Genomic DNA, 15,566 nt, shown 5'->3' on the forward strand with positions numbered 1-15,566 from the left:
CTTATTTATACTCTTCTAATGCTCTGTGACACACTGCATCAACTTTTAGCATCACTCTCAGTTTTGTGAAACTGCAAAGGGTACTGTTTCTTTCTTTCTTTCTTTCTGAATTTAATCAAAAGAGTGAGGACATGTTCTTTCATTGTGTTCTAGCATTGTAAAAGTCTTTGCTTTTTTGTGTAGGACGAAAAAGACAGAGAGAAAGTAGACACAGCCATGTCCACTACCAGTACAGTTCTGGCTTCCACTCTAACGCCAAGGTAATAGATTCTTTCTATCATCTCTAACACCCATTTCACTTTTGCATGTTCTGTTCTTGCTTTTGGATCTAATCTATGCACCTTGTCATTTCTCTTTATTTTATTTTCTTCTGTCATATGATTTGGGTGAGTTTGTTTTAGTTTATTTTCAATAAGATTTCTCTGTCTTTTTATCGCTTTCTCTGATTTGCTTATTTTAAAAGCATATAATTTTCTACTTTTCTAAAGAAACAGATAATTGCTTGCTTAAGAAATGCTTAACATAACTTTTGTATTTACTTCTTTTCTATTATCAAAAGAGAGAAGATACCTGCTCAGTTGATTTGAAATTTTCAAGTTGTTGAATTCATGCTTATAGCTGTCTGTTTACAAGTTGCATGGCTCTATATTGCTGTTATAGACGAAATTTCTTCACAATCCTTTTACATTGCGACTGCAATTGCCACTGAAACTGTGGTTTTTGCCACAGTTTAAAACCATCAGAAATTGTATTGATCCTGTTTTCACCTACTGGGCTTATTTTCTGGAGTTTGCTGTTTTCATTAACCTTATAGAGTTTGGGATTTGTTCCAATTTCTATTTAACTCTGTGATCTCTATCAAATTTCTATCTGTATTTGGTTCAAATGGATTTAGGCTTGTTTTATGAAGCTCTTGGCTCTCCCAGTTATGTAAAAGTGTTTTGCTCCTCTGAAGCCCAGATCTACTATTATGAGTCAATCTTCAAACGCCCACCTAATTGAGTTTGGATCATTTTTTGTTACATGCTTTTATATTTTGGGTTAAAATCTTCATACTGATTAACCATGATATAGTTACTTTCTCTGCATTTCAGATAACTGTGACAAACCCCTCAATTTTTTGTGAATTATGATGTTAAATCTAATTTTTTACGGAAAAACAAAACTTCCCGCAGACAGTTTAATGGTCTGGTCCAATCTAATGAAGTTCCATTTTTGTGTAAAAAACTGAAATTGGACATAACATCTTTATGGTCAACTCAGGCTAAAACATTCCTTGTACAGTATTACAGATTGGCCTGGGGGATTCCTCAAGTCAAATCTGGTTTGGCTTGTCAAGTGTTGCATATTTATTTTCAGTGTATTCACTCACACACGGCCAGTGTGAACATAATTTGATAAAAAGCAACCTAGAAGCCAATTTCAGCCACATGATTTGTATATGGAACTAGATTCAGTTCAATAATCTTTCATATATATAGGGCCTGTTTAGACCAGATTATTCATAAGGAGTTCTATGCAAGAGAAAAATATAAAGAAAAAAATGAAATTGACTTTTTCATAGCTTATACATGAGCTAATTTGTAAATGCACTCTCATGTTTTCAAGTTTCTCCAAAAAACTTTTTGAACTTATGCATAGACTAATTTTAACTTATGGAGAAGTCAATTCTACTTTTTTCTTCCAGAAATCCTTCTAGAGAAGTATGTCCATGGTGTTTCAAGTTACTAATACATGTGTGTTTCATCATTCTTCCTCTGAGCCTGAGTACTTTGTGACTGGTTAAAACAGTGAATGGCAAAATAAATTGATGGTGTCTTTGTTTATACTTTGTAACAATCTTATATGGTACTGTTACATGTCATCCTCGGGATGTAGATGTCATTGTCACTTTACACACCATGGGATAAAAACAGTCATGCTTGTGATTGGTACATTTTCTGCCTTTTCTGCATATGATGCAGTATTTGAATGGTAGATGATATTGGAATTTTGATGCAAGAGATTAGTCAATTTTCATCTCTTTCATGCCAAGTTCATGTCATGGGAAATAAATGAGTTGTTTGCATATTTCTATTACTTGCTCTATGATTTGCAAATTTTAATTTGAGCAATGGAGTTTTTCACCTCCTACCAATTTTACTCTAACAAAGCTTTAGAATTGTACTTAGGCAGATACCATAAATGGTCATAAATGAGTGTTCAAATGGTTTAGAAATTTCAAACACTTTTGGCACATGTTGTGGCCACACTAATAACCTCTTTTCCTACACAGTTTAGTGTTTCTACTTTTCATTGTCTAGGAAGTACTACTTCATGCATTATTCACACCGTTCTCCTTGTGTTCTTAAAGTTTCATTTATGTGACCACCAAGTTTTCCATTGTCTGTTTTTCTCAGGTTATTAGGCAAAGTGGCATTGGTTACAGGTGGGGCATCTGGAATTGGAGAAAGCATTGTGCGGCTATTCCATACCCAAGGTGCTAAAGTATGCATAGCAGATGTGCAAGACAACCTAGGAAAGCAATTGTGTGAATCCCTTGGTGGTGAAGCAAATGTTGTCTTTCTCCATTGTGATGTTACCATAGAGGATGATGTTTCCCGTGCAGTGGACTTCACTGTGGAAAAATTTGGCACCCTTGACATCATAGTCAACAATGCTGGGATTTCTGGATCACCTTGTCCTGATATCCGTGACACAAAGTTATCAGAATTTGACAAGGTGATTGACATAAACTTGAAGGGAGTGTTTCACGGTATGAAGCATGCTGCTCGAATTATGATTCCACAAAAGAAAGGCTCAATTGTTTCTTTGAGCAGTGTGGCTAGTGCCTTGGGTGGAATAGGAATACATTCATACACTGCATCAAAACATGCTGTTGTTGGACTCACAAAGAGTGTTGCAGCTGAATTGGGGAATCATGGTATAAGAGTGAACTGTGTTTCACCTTATGCTGTTGCAACAGGTTTGGCTTTGGCCCATTTGCCTGAGGATGAGAGAACTGATGATGCCTTGGCCAGTTTTCGCGATTTTACTGGGAGAATGGCCAACTTGCAGGGTGTGGAGTTAACTGCTCATGATGTGGCTAATGCAGTTCTCTTCCTTGCAAGTGATGAGGCCAGATATATCAGTGGAGACAATCTCATGGTTGATGGTGGCTTCACCAGTGTGACTCACTCACTCCATGTTTTTAGATGATTTCCAATGTTTGTTTGTTAGCAGTTTCATTTCAGACATTGCAATATCATTAAGTTTACTGCAAGGATTTTCAGTAAACATACAAATAATATGATTATTCCGGTTCAAGTATGCTTGTTTATCCTGAAGTTTTAGTATTTCAGTATCACAGCACACTTTAAATTCAGTTTATGTGAAATTTATCTCCATGCAACTCACAAAGGGACCAAAGTGACGTACTCTTCTCCTTGGTCTAATTGAAGTTTATCAGTGACTGTCTAGCACTGTGAGGTTATAAAAGGATCTAAGTAAATTTTGATCATATCGTTTATCCCTTTCTTCAATTCTTGACACTCAAGTCCAAAGTCCAGTCCTTGATCTGGAATGTCATTGGATTGGATGATTTTTCATGGTTTTTTACTCTACTAATTTTCATGACTTATTCAACTTATCTCTAAGCACTTTGTTGAGGTCGGTTGAGAATTCAAATATGAGTTAAGTGAGAAAGTTGAACAACACTTTGAGAAGAAAAACCTATAAATTTATTATTGTCTTAGGGTTTTAAAATGGAGGTGATATTAATTTCTTTATAAGGATTAGGTTCAAGTTTTTATTAGGATTGTATTTTTTCTAATAAATCTTTCCCCGGCAGACCCATTAGAGTCAATATGATATTTGATATTGTTTACAAACACCTTCAATTTCAATCTCATGACTCAGGTTTTTTTGGTTCTGGTTTCATTTTCTTGGTGTTAAAGAACTTCTAACATCTTATGGAGAGAAACTATGAAGTTGGATATTTCAAAATGGCAAACATTTGTTGTAACAACCCGGATAGGTAGAATTACTCTACTAATTAAAGCATTATCATAGTTGGTATTAAGCATAAAAACTACATAGGTATGCTCCACGTATTAGATTGTTCCTCAATGATTTACATAGGAAAGTTTGCAAAATCATAATACTAAACCAATTGAATCAAGAAATCTATGCAATACCATACCAAGGATTCTAACATAAGTAGCTTCCACTATCTACACCCTTCTATGACTATCTCAGTGCTAATGTCTCTCATTTGCACTATTATTTGCTTAAGTATAACATACGATCATTGCAGGTGGATAAAACTACATGAAACACAAAAGGTAAGGGTAAGCTAGAGTCATTCAAATTTTACTAACAATTCAATATTATGACTATAATAAAATATCATACTTATATTTATATACAGATATACATTATGACCATAATAAAAGATTATTAAATAGATTTAAATATTATGACCATAATAAAAGATCCATCATATAATTGTATTCATACTTCATTTCATTCAAAAAGTAATAGCTCAAACCATCACATAATCTCACATGACACATTCACATTCTTTCAAAGTCATCATACCATATACAAGACCTCCAAAAGACTGAATATATTGATTAGGCTCTAGGACCATGCACATGTTATATTCACCCTCATCTTTCCATGACCCTTCCTCACCATCCCATGATCATAAAACTACATATGATGATCTCCTTCAACTTTCACTCTATGTAATTTTCTCCTCCAATACTTAGCCGAGCCAGGATAGTCTCAATACAAACAAGGGGTGGCAATGTTGGCCGGTTCTACCCATTTAGTCCTGCCCCGCACTTGGCCTGCGAAATTTGAACTGGGCTGGCCCGCCCTGCTTTGAAAATGCGGGCTTAAAAGTCTTGCCCGCAGGCCGACCCACTTTTTTTTTTTAAATTTCGTATGATAAAGCTTTCAATGTTCAACAAATTGGGAAATTTTAACAAGTTCACAAAATTAAGCAAAGATTGTAGAGAGTTGAATGATAAATTGATAATCCAACATTTTTATCATATTCAATTCGTACTTTGACATGCACGATGAATTATTCAAATTTTAGCACATTTAGAAATATATAACACTTGTCTTTTTCACTCATACAAGAATTTGGAACGTCCATGCAGAAGTCCAAAAGGTAAGTAACAAATATACACAAGTGCAAGTTTTTTTTTATGAGGCTACAGGCCAACTTGCCTAGTTACGCCTTTGGCCCGCACGGGTTGCGGGTTATGCGGGTTAGACTTTTATGGGCCAACGGGCTCAACATCTCGGCTTGCCCAACATTTTTTTCTATAGGCATGTGGGCTGACCCACCAGACCAAGCCCACATTGTCATCCCTAATACAAACCATTCAATGAATACACTCCACACATCATTCAGACACTAACATCTCCATCTTAGAGATTACTACTTCTTACTCTAATCCACACAATTATATCAACCTAGAGTAAAATACAACTACTTAAAAGCACAAACAACATTCACAAACCTCATTCATACATCACATTCTCATATAATCTTAAATTAACACACCATGTCATACATATGTTTCCTACTTCCATCCAAACTCATCAAATATCATTTAATTCAACTTAAACATTAGTAATACATAATTTATTTCTTGCATTAGCATAATATTCACTTGCAATATTTACATTAAGTACATCAAACTATGAATAACATTACTCTAATCCTAGAGATCTAATCAAAGATCCCAATGGTCAAAATAAAGATTCATATGTTTAGAACTAGTTATCAAAATGTCAGCTCGATCCAGTGGTTAACGAAGCGGGAATCCCAATTTTACCAAGACTGTCCAAAACCTAAAATAGGATCGCGTTTAGTGCCTTACACCTGGCACCCAACACCAAATTCCCTAGTGCTCATTGTGAAGTGAGCGCCTGACGGTCTCAGAGTGGCGTCCAATGCCCTAGACCACTGGAACCACTAACTTAGGAGCGTCCAACAGTCCCAGAGTATTGTCTGACAGTCTAGACCTTTGGTGCTCATTGTCTAGGTTCCCACGAATGGTGCTCAATGGTTATGTGGTATCGCCCGACGCTGTATCAGATGTTTTGACTTCCAATTTGACCTAAATAACTTGTCCAACTTGTCTATGTATGCCACATTAGTTCCTTTTTTATTTTAAAATACCTAGTTTTAGTTCAAAATAACCATATGATAGATCAAATTAGACAATCCTAGTCAATTCAAACTAGTTCCACAAACAATAAAATATCAATTCAACCAAAACTTCAAATCAAAGCAATCACATAAAAGTTCAAATACATATTTTTAGCTTCTAACCCAATATACAAATGTTAAATCTTACACAACCATTTTATCACAAATCCACACAAAGATTTTCACTCATCTAGAAATATCATTTCAAATCATTCTCTACACAACAAATTATATCATTCTAGCATCACACAAATTTCAACTCATCATATAGTAGTATATTTTTAGATTTAAAACTAGATTCCCTTACCTGAATAGACGCTCCTAGACTAAAAAGATGCTCTCCACATACTCTATCTCACACAGGTTGCTCTACTTGCACATAGAAAACTCTAAGTAACGATCAAAACACAATTTAACAATCCTAACCAAACAAAGATTCATCTTGAACCTTTAAATGTCATGGAAGCCCCAAATATCTTACATGCAACAAATTTCTTAAAATACCCAAAAGAAGAACAAAAAATAAATTTACTCTATTTAAGATTATAATTGAGTAGGAATATAGACCTCAGCCTCATGAATATTATATCATACTCCACTCTTTAAACAAATGAAGGCAAAAAGAAATTTAGTAATTTTTTTTAGAAAGATAGTGATTCTTACCGAATGAATATTAATAAAATATTATATTTATAGTTAAATTTTTTATGAATAAAATAATGGAGTCCCGTAAAACCATTACTATTCTTAAAATCCTTAAATTTCCAGCATCAAAGTTTTGATCGTATGAAAGTTTCAAATACAATTCGTGTTTTAAAAAAGATTTCACGTTAAAGATTCCAGAAATAAATTTTGATTGAGATATTCCAGTAAGATAAAAATGAACTGAAAATAAAAGTTAGAAGTGATCTGCAATTATTTTTCTGGATATTTTGGTTTGTTGGGCATGTCTTAATAATAGACCTTTCTATTAGCGCATAAAATTTCATTATTCATTTATTTAAACTAACATGAGACATAATAATGTCCAAATGTTTTGAAAAAAGTAATTTTTGTGTGTGGTACATTAATGTTATCTTTGAAGTGAACAACAGAATAGAAAAATTGCATTTATATATTTTGAGGACCACAACGTACTGTTACATTTTTCTTCTATTTTTAAAATAAATAAATATGTTTTTTATATTTTAATAAATTCACATTTATCCTTTTTCTCGTTTTAAATAGAGAACCACCTTCCTTATATTTTTAATAAATTATATTCGTTTTACATCCATTATTTTATTGAAATAACATATTGTTTAAAACTTGATAAAAATAATAAAACTTTAAAATTTTAACATATAAGTTATTGAATATTTTTTATAAAAAAAATCATGGAATTATTTAATTATTATATATTACCAATATAAGAAAAAAATTACACAACAGTCAAAACATATACTCTTAAATTTATTAAATTATGTTATTGTAATACTACTATACATAAAACAAGACATACTAGTATTACTTTATTGATAAAATAAACAATGCATGCATCTTTGTTTTAAAATTAGAGAATTAGAAACTGTGATATAAGAACACCTTATATGAAAAAACGAATATAATTTCTGTAACTAAATCATTTAATTAGTTTTATATTTTAAAATTTTAATATTTAATTTTTATAATCTAAATGTGGTCCACAACTTCATCTACATAAGGTCCACTACTACTTTTCTACTTTAGATATAAGTGCAGAGTGTTGATATATAAATTCCTTAAAAGTAAACAAAATTGAATATTATAAGACTTGTCCTTTGAAATTTTCATAATACACTAGAAAAAAAAAAGTGATGTTCGTTTGCTAACAAATTAGAAAAGATATTAGTGTTATTTTAGTAAAATTACAATAGATATTGATGTTTAGTTTTGAAGTATAGAGGGTAAGAGAGATATTTAAATAATATCATATAAGACAAGATAAAAATACATGTCAAGCTCACATGACTTGTTTGGTTCAAAAAAGATGAAAGAGAATTTATATTAATATAAAGTCAAGATTGGATTTTTCCTAGATATTAGAGAACAAAAATAACTGTAAAAAAAAAAATGAGACCTACCATGTGTTTTTTTTTTTTTTCAATTCTTTTACCGGTTTCACTTTTTCTCCCTAACTTTTATTTCATCTTTCAGTCACTTTCTTTTCAATAGTTTTTAACACATATAGAAGAAGAAATGTTGTGTTTGTCAACCTTTTTCTCATCCTAATAACTACTTTTCTGTGTTTCCGTACCTTCATAGATTATTGGAGGAGGAAGACAGAGAAATCAGACAGCCATGTCCACCACCAGTGTTCTTCAGGCTTCAGCTCCAACTCCAAGGTAATACATATTTCTCAGGTCAAACACACCCTTTATAGCCATGCATATATATAATCACTTTCTAGCTCAGTTTTGAACTTATTTGTATTGAGCAACATCTGTTTCTGGTTTTGGATCTAGTTTAAGCAACTTTTCAAATGTTTTCATGAGTCAGATTTTGTGGAAACCAGTTAGATAGTTGAAGTACCATACCCTGTTGCTGCTGCTGCAAGCTTTACTTCTTCATCTCTTTCTTTCTCTCTTGTTTTGATAACATTACAAGGGAAAAAATTGTGGTTTTGAGTTGACTAATGAAATAAGTAATTTATTCAGGTTAATTTTTTTTTAAATCTGTTGAATTGGTAATGTTTTCACATATTAGGCTTATTTTCTGCAGTGATGTGATTTTACCAGTCTTACTCTTATTATTCAACCAATTCATGAGTTTGGGATTTTTCCCAATCTTTGAGAGATTTTCTTTGTCAGATGTTTATTTACTCTTTCCTGATTTGGTTCAAACAAGGTGTTAAAATCGGCTTAAACATGTGAAACACTTACTATTTATACACATAGTTTCCAAAATAATATTGATTATACACAACACCCAGAAGTCAAATTCTGCCGTTTGTACAGGAAGATTCGATTAAATATTGTAAAATGAGATTTACATTTATTTGTATATTAATCGATGTATAATCCCAAACATTTCATATATTTATATCTATAAAATATTACAAAAAAGTTGGATTACCTAAAAAAAGTTAAATTTTTTTTTTTTATTTTAAAATTAGTCCATTTCAAAATTTAGGATTAATTTAATCTTTTATTTTTCGAAATACGTGAATTTAGTCTTTGTTAAATTTATTTGATATGTCATAGGCATTTTAGGATTGTATTTGAGTTGTTTATAATGTTTGACACATTTCTACTTTGATGTATATCTCTGAACCTCGAAGTTCTCTGTGGTCTCTTTCTGAAAGGTTATCAGGCAAAGTGGCATTGGTTACAGGAGGGGCAGATGGAATTGGAGAAAGCATCGTGCGTCTGTTCCACTCTCACGGTGCTAAAATTTGTATAGTTGATGTGCAAGACAACCTTGGAAAGCAGGTGTGTGAATCCCTTAACGATGAAGCAAATGTTGTCTATTTCCATGGTGATGTCACTGTGGAAGAAGATGTTTCCCATGCAGTGGACTTCACTGTGGATAGATTTGGCACCCTCGACATCATAGTCAACAATGCTGGAATTTCTGGATCACCTAGTCCTGACATCCGCAATGCAGACTTATCAGAATTCGACAAGGTGTTCAGTGTGAATGTGAAGGGAGTGTTCCACGGCATGAAACATGCTGCCAGAATCATGATCCCAAAGAAGAAGGGTTCAATCGTTTCTTTATGCAGTGTAGCAAGTGTGATTGGTGGCCTTGGACCACATGCATACACAGGTTCTTCCAGACACTATTTTTAATCCAAAATCTTAAGACAATGACTTTATGAATCTTTTGTTTTATATGATGTTTAATTTTATCATTTTTATTTCACGTGAGACTCTCACTCATGTTTGAATTATTTCTGACAGGTTCCAAACATGCTGTTCTGGGGCTGACAAAGAATGTTGCAGCTGAATTGGGAAAATATGGCATAAGAGTGAATTGTGTGTCACCTTATGGTGTTGCAACAGCTTTGTCTGTGGCCCATTTGGCTGAGGATGAAAGAACTGAGGATGCTTTGGAAGGTTTTCGTGATTTTACAGGGAGAATGGCGAACTTGCAGGGTGTGGAGTTAACTACTCATGATGTGGCTAATGCTGTGTTATTCCTTGCAAGTGATGATGCAAGATATATAAGTGGAGACAATCTCATGGTTGATGGAGGCTTCACCAGTGTAAATCACTCGCTTAAAGTTTTTAGATGATTAGTGATGTTTTATGTGTGTATGTATGTTAATTTACTAAGCTTGAGACATTGCAATCATGATTTCTGTCACAAGGATTTTCAGTTAACATTCAAATGATGTGAAAAATCTCTGAAAATGGGTTTGTTTGGACATGTTGTAGGAGAAATATATCCGAATTTGTCTTTCTCCCTACATAAGAAAACTCAGTTTATACCCACTTTTGTAAATGATATATAATTCAGATTGAAGATTTTACATTTACTAAATAGTTGGGTCATCATTAACATACACAAGAAAGAGTAGATGGTACTTATCATTTGGGTTGAGTATGTGTGCCTTTAAATTCACATCTCATAAATTCACACTTTAAAATAAAATTAGGTTTAATTAAGTTTAAGTTTATCATAAATTTGGTTACTTTTAATCGATATATTTTTAATTTATTTATCTATAGTATTCAAAGTTTTTATATTTTTCAATTGAGTGTATTTTATCAATAATTGAGTGATGTGACTTTTATTTTGATTTATCATTTTGATGTAGGTAATGAGGACATGATGCTCTTGCATGACTTTCTTTAACTTCAATACCCATAATAACTAAGGGATAATCATCGCTACTATAAGTAATGGACCCATGTGTACATGAGGTGTACAAGTGTACCCATTTTAAAATTATTACCAAATATTTTTTTTCCTCCATTAATCTTATATATTTGTCCTCCTAACTTTTTAATATTACTTCCACTGACTTAGGATCTTAGATCCGCCACCGACTACCATTAATGTAAACGGTGACAACCGTTGTTATCCGATATATTTTCAATCAATGAAAGATCTTCGGAATATATCTTAAAATAAAAAGGTATTTATATATTCATTTATTTAGATATATAAACTTTATCCTAAGAACTAAAGAAGCTCCATGTTATTTTCAATTAAAGTAATAAAAGTCACTTACTTTATATGAACAACTATATTATTTTATATTAATCATAAAATTGCACATATTTTTTAAAGACAAATAAATAAGATGACATAATAATTTAAAAATTATGTCATCAATTAAAAAAAATTGAGCAAAGAGAAAGCTCAATTAAAAAATATAAAATGTGTAAAATATTCTTTTATAAAAGTAAGGGCAATCATGTTCCCTTTATCATATATTATCTCCTCTTCATGCTATTTGAAGTGGCTAATTAGTATTCCGTTTTCTCCTCTTCATGTTCAGTGGTTGCAGTTGAGTTGGTTTGGGTTACTTCGAAGTTCATTTGTTTGAGACGGAACTGATTCTTTTTCCAATTAATTACAATGAATCTCATTAAAGCGTACTTGTACATCACCCTGACGCTAATTCATTTTCACACTTCAGAAGGGTGAATACAACACGTAATAAATACTACAAAAACAAGTTCTCATGCTGCAGAATTCATCAAGCAATGTCATGATTGAGATGACAAGTGATGACTAAATGTTTTGAATACGTTAACTTCTCAAGCAAAAGACTTCTCTCATTCATCAAATGAAAAATTATAGAATAAGTTGAAGAGGGTACTGGTTTAGAACACTAAAGATGGATTTTGATCACGAATTCAATTTTCCTGCCCAGAAAACAAGGACAGACATCTTGGTACATCGATACTTTAACAGAACTCAATAAAATGTTACAAGATTTAGAGATACACAATGGCAGAAAAAATAAAATTGAGACGTGTATTTTACACAGTAAATTAATCTAATCAGAATCAGCATATTGGATTAGTGATTGATGCATCATCAGCAGAAGCCAGAACAAGCTGGGGTGGAAGTATTGTTCCTTCTTGTCTAGCTTTCTTGCGTTCACGCTGCAACCTGAAGAACTCTCTCTTCCTTGCTCTATAGCTGTTGGGGTTCTCAGGTTGTACCTCTCGAGGATAAACACTCACCTGTAGTAATACATGTTGTTGCATAGCCCATTAATTTGTATTCTCAAGGATTATAGGACACATGTCATCATCTAGTTGTAAGAAAATTATTTAACCTTTTTCCTGTCTGGTCCATATTTCTCAAATTTTACCACTCCATCAATCAAGGAGAAGATGGTATAGTCTTTGCCAAGCCCCACATTCTTTCCTGCATGAAACTTCAAGGTTTGCAGAAAAAAAAATAAAAAATTAGATGATTGAAACAATGAGAATGGCGCTTGTATTAGACAGTATGTACAGTAAACTGTTGTAACAACGGCAAGATATGTTGAAAACGGCATTAACTTGGTTTTGAAAAGATTTAAGAACTAGTAAAAGATGTTTTTGTATTGTTTTTCATTTCTCTAGCATGACCTCCTCTAAAATACAATTGTCCTCCAGCTCTGCTACTAAATAGATTGATTATTGACTGCATTTGTGACTATGAGATTCCCCATCACTTCATCACTACCATTCCATTACCATTATAACAACTAACATAAAACCGACTTAGGAATTTCTTCCAGTCTATACAGAGTTATAAAAGTTATAGAATAGTTCTACTATGGTAAACAATCATCAAAAGAAACTATTACTGTTGATTGTACAAGGCAACTCCGTTAGTCAGAAGTCCCTATTCATTTTTTGCTCATTTTGTATTAGTTTTCTAGCCATTGAATAGTGCAGTAAACATTGATTATCATGAGGTTGCCAATGCACATTCATGTAAATTTTTATTCCAAGCACCAATTCAATAGTAAACTATTGATAAAGCATTAATCAACAAATCACAAAAAGCAAGAAAAGCTTATCCATAATCCACCACCTTCCGAAAACCATCAATCTCCATTCACCATTTGAAAATCAAAAACAGAAGGCCACACCAAACTGTTACTCCGTGAGTGTATGCAACCCAACAATTGAGACTATACCTCCAACTTCTTTCAACCACAAACAAATCTTAAGCGTAGTACATTGTGTTCTTGTGGTCTTATCCTCCCACTAAAATTATAATCTTACCTTAATAACTAACATCCACCTTTATTGCACATATTACCAACGACAAATTTCAAGACATACACCAAAAAGCACATTAGATTCAGTACCTAAGTTGTCTGTTAACAATTCCTCTGGTGCTTCTGGTAAAGTTCTCCCATCAGAACTGAAGTTTCAAATCAGTAATGTCTTGCATTAAAGATTACCATCCATTACCAAGGGGAAACTCCAACATGAAAAACATTTAAGCTTTACTTAAATCTATATTTTGTCGTCTCCAAAAACGACATTCATAGTCGTATAATCGGTGACATTATCATCACATACCACTCAATTAGTTTCTCTTCGTGGAGAAATTCATGGAGATGCTTAACATTCAACTAGTTTCTCTTCAAACTGACTTCCACCACCCTTATTCCACTCAATTCATGTAGAAAATCACCAAACTTAACAATCGTGCATAAATTAAAAGTAAGACTTGAACAGGCTAATTCAATTATGCTTCGAGCTTATCTCAATAGTCTTAATATGACAAACTATTTCATTCAGAATAAGATTAGTTTATACAGATATTAAAAAAAAAAAATTGGAAAAGTGATTCGAGAGTGCATACAAATTAACTTAAACACAAGCTCTTTTTTTTTTTCATTTTTTTAGCCATGGTGAAGTTGTTCCAAACATCCTTAGTAAACAAAAAACGAAGTCTCTTCACTAACGTGAATAATATCTTAGCAACCGGAATTCACCGAAAAGCGAAAGAGAAAATGGTAAGGGAGAGGCACCTTGGTTCCGCGCTGGCGAACGATGATGGAGCCAGGCTTGGCGACCTGGTCGCCGTAAATCTTGACGCCGAGGCGCTTGCTCTGGGAGTCGCGGCCATTCTTGGTGCTTCCCGCCCCCTTCTTGTGGGCGTTCTCGATTATGAGCGGGCGGCGGCGTGGGAGGCAGACCACCGAGGTGGGCCCCGCGCGGAGAGACGCTCCGGCGAAGAAGGAGGAGGAAGAAGAAGATAAGGAGAGGCCCTTGAACGCTGTTGCGAGGTTGAAAGTCATAGACATTGAAGCTGCAGCCATGGGAAGTGAAGTGGTGGAAACGATGAAGGCCACACAAAGTTTCACTGGAAATGGAAAATGGGTTGGTTGGGTATAAATGATGGATAAGAAAGAAGGAGGCTAAGGGCAAAATTTTGGGAAGATTTTAATTTGGACTCTCTGAGAGATAAAACCACATTTTTTAATCTCTTCTATATGTAATTATTTAATTATATGAATTCAAATTGTTTTATTATATTAATTTTAAAGAATTTTATTGAGCATTTTTACTTTTATATTATTAATGATTTTTTATTTTATTTTATAAAATATGAAATAAGTGTTTTTAACTTTGATAAATAGTGTGAATTTTAGTTTTAATTTCAATAAAAAAAAGTTATTCTTGCTTGCCAAATTTTCGAATTATTACTTTTAGCTTTTAATATTCATTTTAAGATTTAATATTTATTTTATGAATTTAAATGTTTTTTAAGTGTCTCGTATTAATATATTATAACTATTATATCTCATTTGGAATGGTCGTTTTATTCAACATATAAGCTTAATGTAAAATCTAAATTCATATTTTATTTACATCTTAAAATAATAATAATGATAAAATTTTGTTTTCAGTTTATGTAAAATAAGTTAATTATGATTTTGGTCTTTTTAATTTATTTTTTATTTTTTATCCCTTTGAAAATTGTTACTTATAATTTCTATCATTATATGATATTAATTAATAGCCTATGTATTAAAAGAATTACCATACTAAATAACCTATTGAGAGCGTTGTAATATAATATCAGCATGTATTATCTAAAGGAACTTTAAAAATCCATAAAATGATTCTTATTCATATATTAACCTTTTGTAATGTGTTTTTATTTTGAAACTCTCCGCTTAAAAAAATGTATAATTATTACAATCAACAAAAATTAAAATTATTTTCTAACTATTTTTATTTTTATATTATTTTTCACTTTAGTAAAAATTAAAAAGAGTTTCTATTATATAATTCTCACACCGTAAAACTAATAAAAATATTTATTTTCATAATTGATTTTCATTATACAATATTTTATAGCTTCAATATGTAATATTTGCTAATTAATTTTATTAAGAACTAGTTCATCATAAAATGAATAT

The 15,566-nt window shown here is 32.4% G+C and overlaps 3 protein-coding genes across 5 annotated transcripts; 2 read left to right on the forward strand and 1 right to left on the reverse strand.

Annotated features, from left to right (window-relative positions):
• LOC114176348 (xanthoxin dehydrogenase-like) lies at positions 1–3,309 on the forward strand. Of its 2 annotated transcripts, XM_028061372.1 has the most exons (3): positions 1–80; positions 184–260; positions 2,400–3,309. In XM_028061372.1, the coding sequence occupies exons 2-3, from the start codon at positions 217–219 to the stop codon at positions 3,196–3,198; spliced, it is 843 nt and encodes a 280-aa protein (XP_027917173.1). In that variant the 5' UTR covers positions 1–80; positions 184–216; the 3' UTR covers positions 3,199–3,309. The 2 variants fall into 2 exon arrangements, with proteins under 2 accessions (XP_027917173.1, XP_027917183.1); XM_028061382.1 differs by lacking the exon at positions 1–80 and having other exon boundaries at positions 100–260.
• Positions 3,310–8,377: 5,068 nt separating this feature from the next.
• On the forward strand, positions 8,378–10,661 carry LOC114162538 (xanthoxin dehydrogenase-like). Of its 2 annotated transcripts, none has more exons than XM_028046569.1 (3): positions 8,378–8,574; positions 9,534–9,997; positions 10,132–10,661. In XM_028046569.1, exons 1-3 carry the CDS (start codon positions 8,531–8,533, stop codon positions 10,464–10,466), a joined length of 843 nt encoding a protein of 280 aa, XP_027902370.1. In that variant the 5' UTR covers positions 8,378–8,530; the 3' UTR covers positions 10,467–10,661. The 2 variants fall into 2 exon arrangements, with proteins under 2 accessions (XP_027902370.1, XP_027902297.1); XM_028046496.1 differs by having other exon boundaries at positions 8,411–8,574; positions 9,510–9,997.
• A 1,382-nt stretch (positions 10,662–12,043) lies between these two features.
• Positions 12,044–14,550, reverse strand: LOC114174763 (50S ribosomal protein L27, chloroplastic). The gene is made up of 3 exons (XM_028059593.1): positions 14,169–14,550; positions 12,468–12,569; positions 12,044–12,372 (listed from the first exon to the last, which is right to left on the reverse strand). Exons 1-3 carry the CDS (start codon positions 14,457–14,459, stop codon positions 12,193–12,195), a joined length of 573 nt encoding a protein of 190 aa, XP_027915394.1. The 5' UTR covers positions 14,460–14,550; the 3' UTR covers positions 12,044–12,192.
• Between the last annotated feature and the right edge of the window lie 1,016 nt (positions 14,551–15,566).

Source organism: Vigna unguiculata, chromosome 1 (assembly GCF_004118075.2).
Source record: "Vigna unguiculata cultivar IT97K-499-35 chromosome 1, ASM411807v1, whole genome shotgun sequence".
Classification (NCBI taxonomy): Eukaryota; Viridiplantae; Streptophyta; class Magnoliopsida; order Fabales; family Fabaceae; genus Vigna; species Vigna unguiculata.

Coding starts and splice junctions, on each gene's coding strand:
- LOC114176348 (XM_028061372.1), top strand. CDS start 217: ATGTCCACTACCAGTACAGTTCTGGCTTCCACTCTAACGCCAAG. Junction 261..2,399: donor GCTTCCACTCTAACGCCAAG/GTAATAGATTCT, acceptor TGTTTTTCTCAG/GTTATTAGGCAAAGTGGCAT.
- LOC114162538 (XM_028046496.1), top strand. CDS start 8,531: ATGTCCACCACCAGTGTTCTTCAGGCTTCAGCTCCAACTCCAAG. Junction 8,575..9,509: donor GCTTCAGCTCCAACTCCAAG/GTAATACATATT, acceptor TGAACCTCGAAG/TTCTCTGTGGTCTCTTTCTG. Junction 9,998..10,131: donor TGGACCACATGCATACACAG/GTTCTTCCAGAC, acceptor TATTTCTGACAG/GTTCCAAACATGCTGTTCTG.
- LOC114174763 (XM_028059593.1), bottom strand. CDS start 14,459: ATGGCTGCAGCTTCAATGTCTATGACTTTCAACCTCGCAACAGCGTTC. Junction 12,570..14,168: donor TTCGCCAGCGCGGAACCAAG/GTGCCTCTCCCT, acceptor CAAACCTTGAAG/TTTCATGCAGGAAAGAATGT. Junction 12,373..12,467: donor ATGGACCAGACAGGAAAAAG/GTTAAATAATTT, acceptor GTATTACTACAG/GTGAGTGTTTATCCTCGAGA.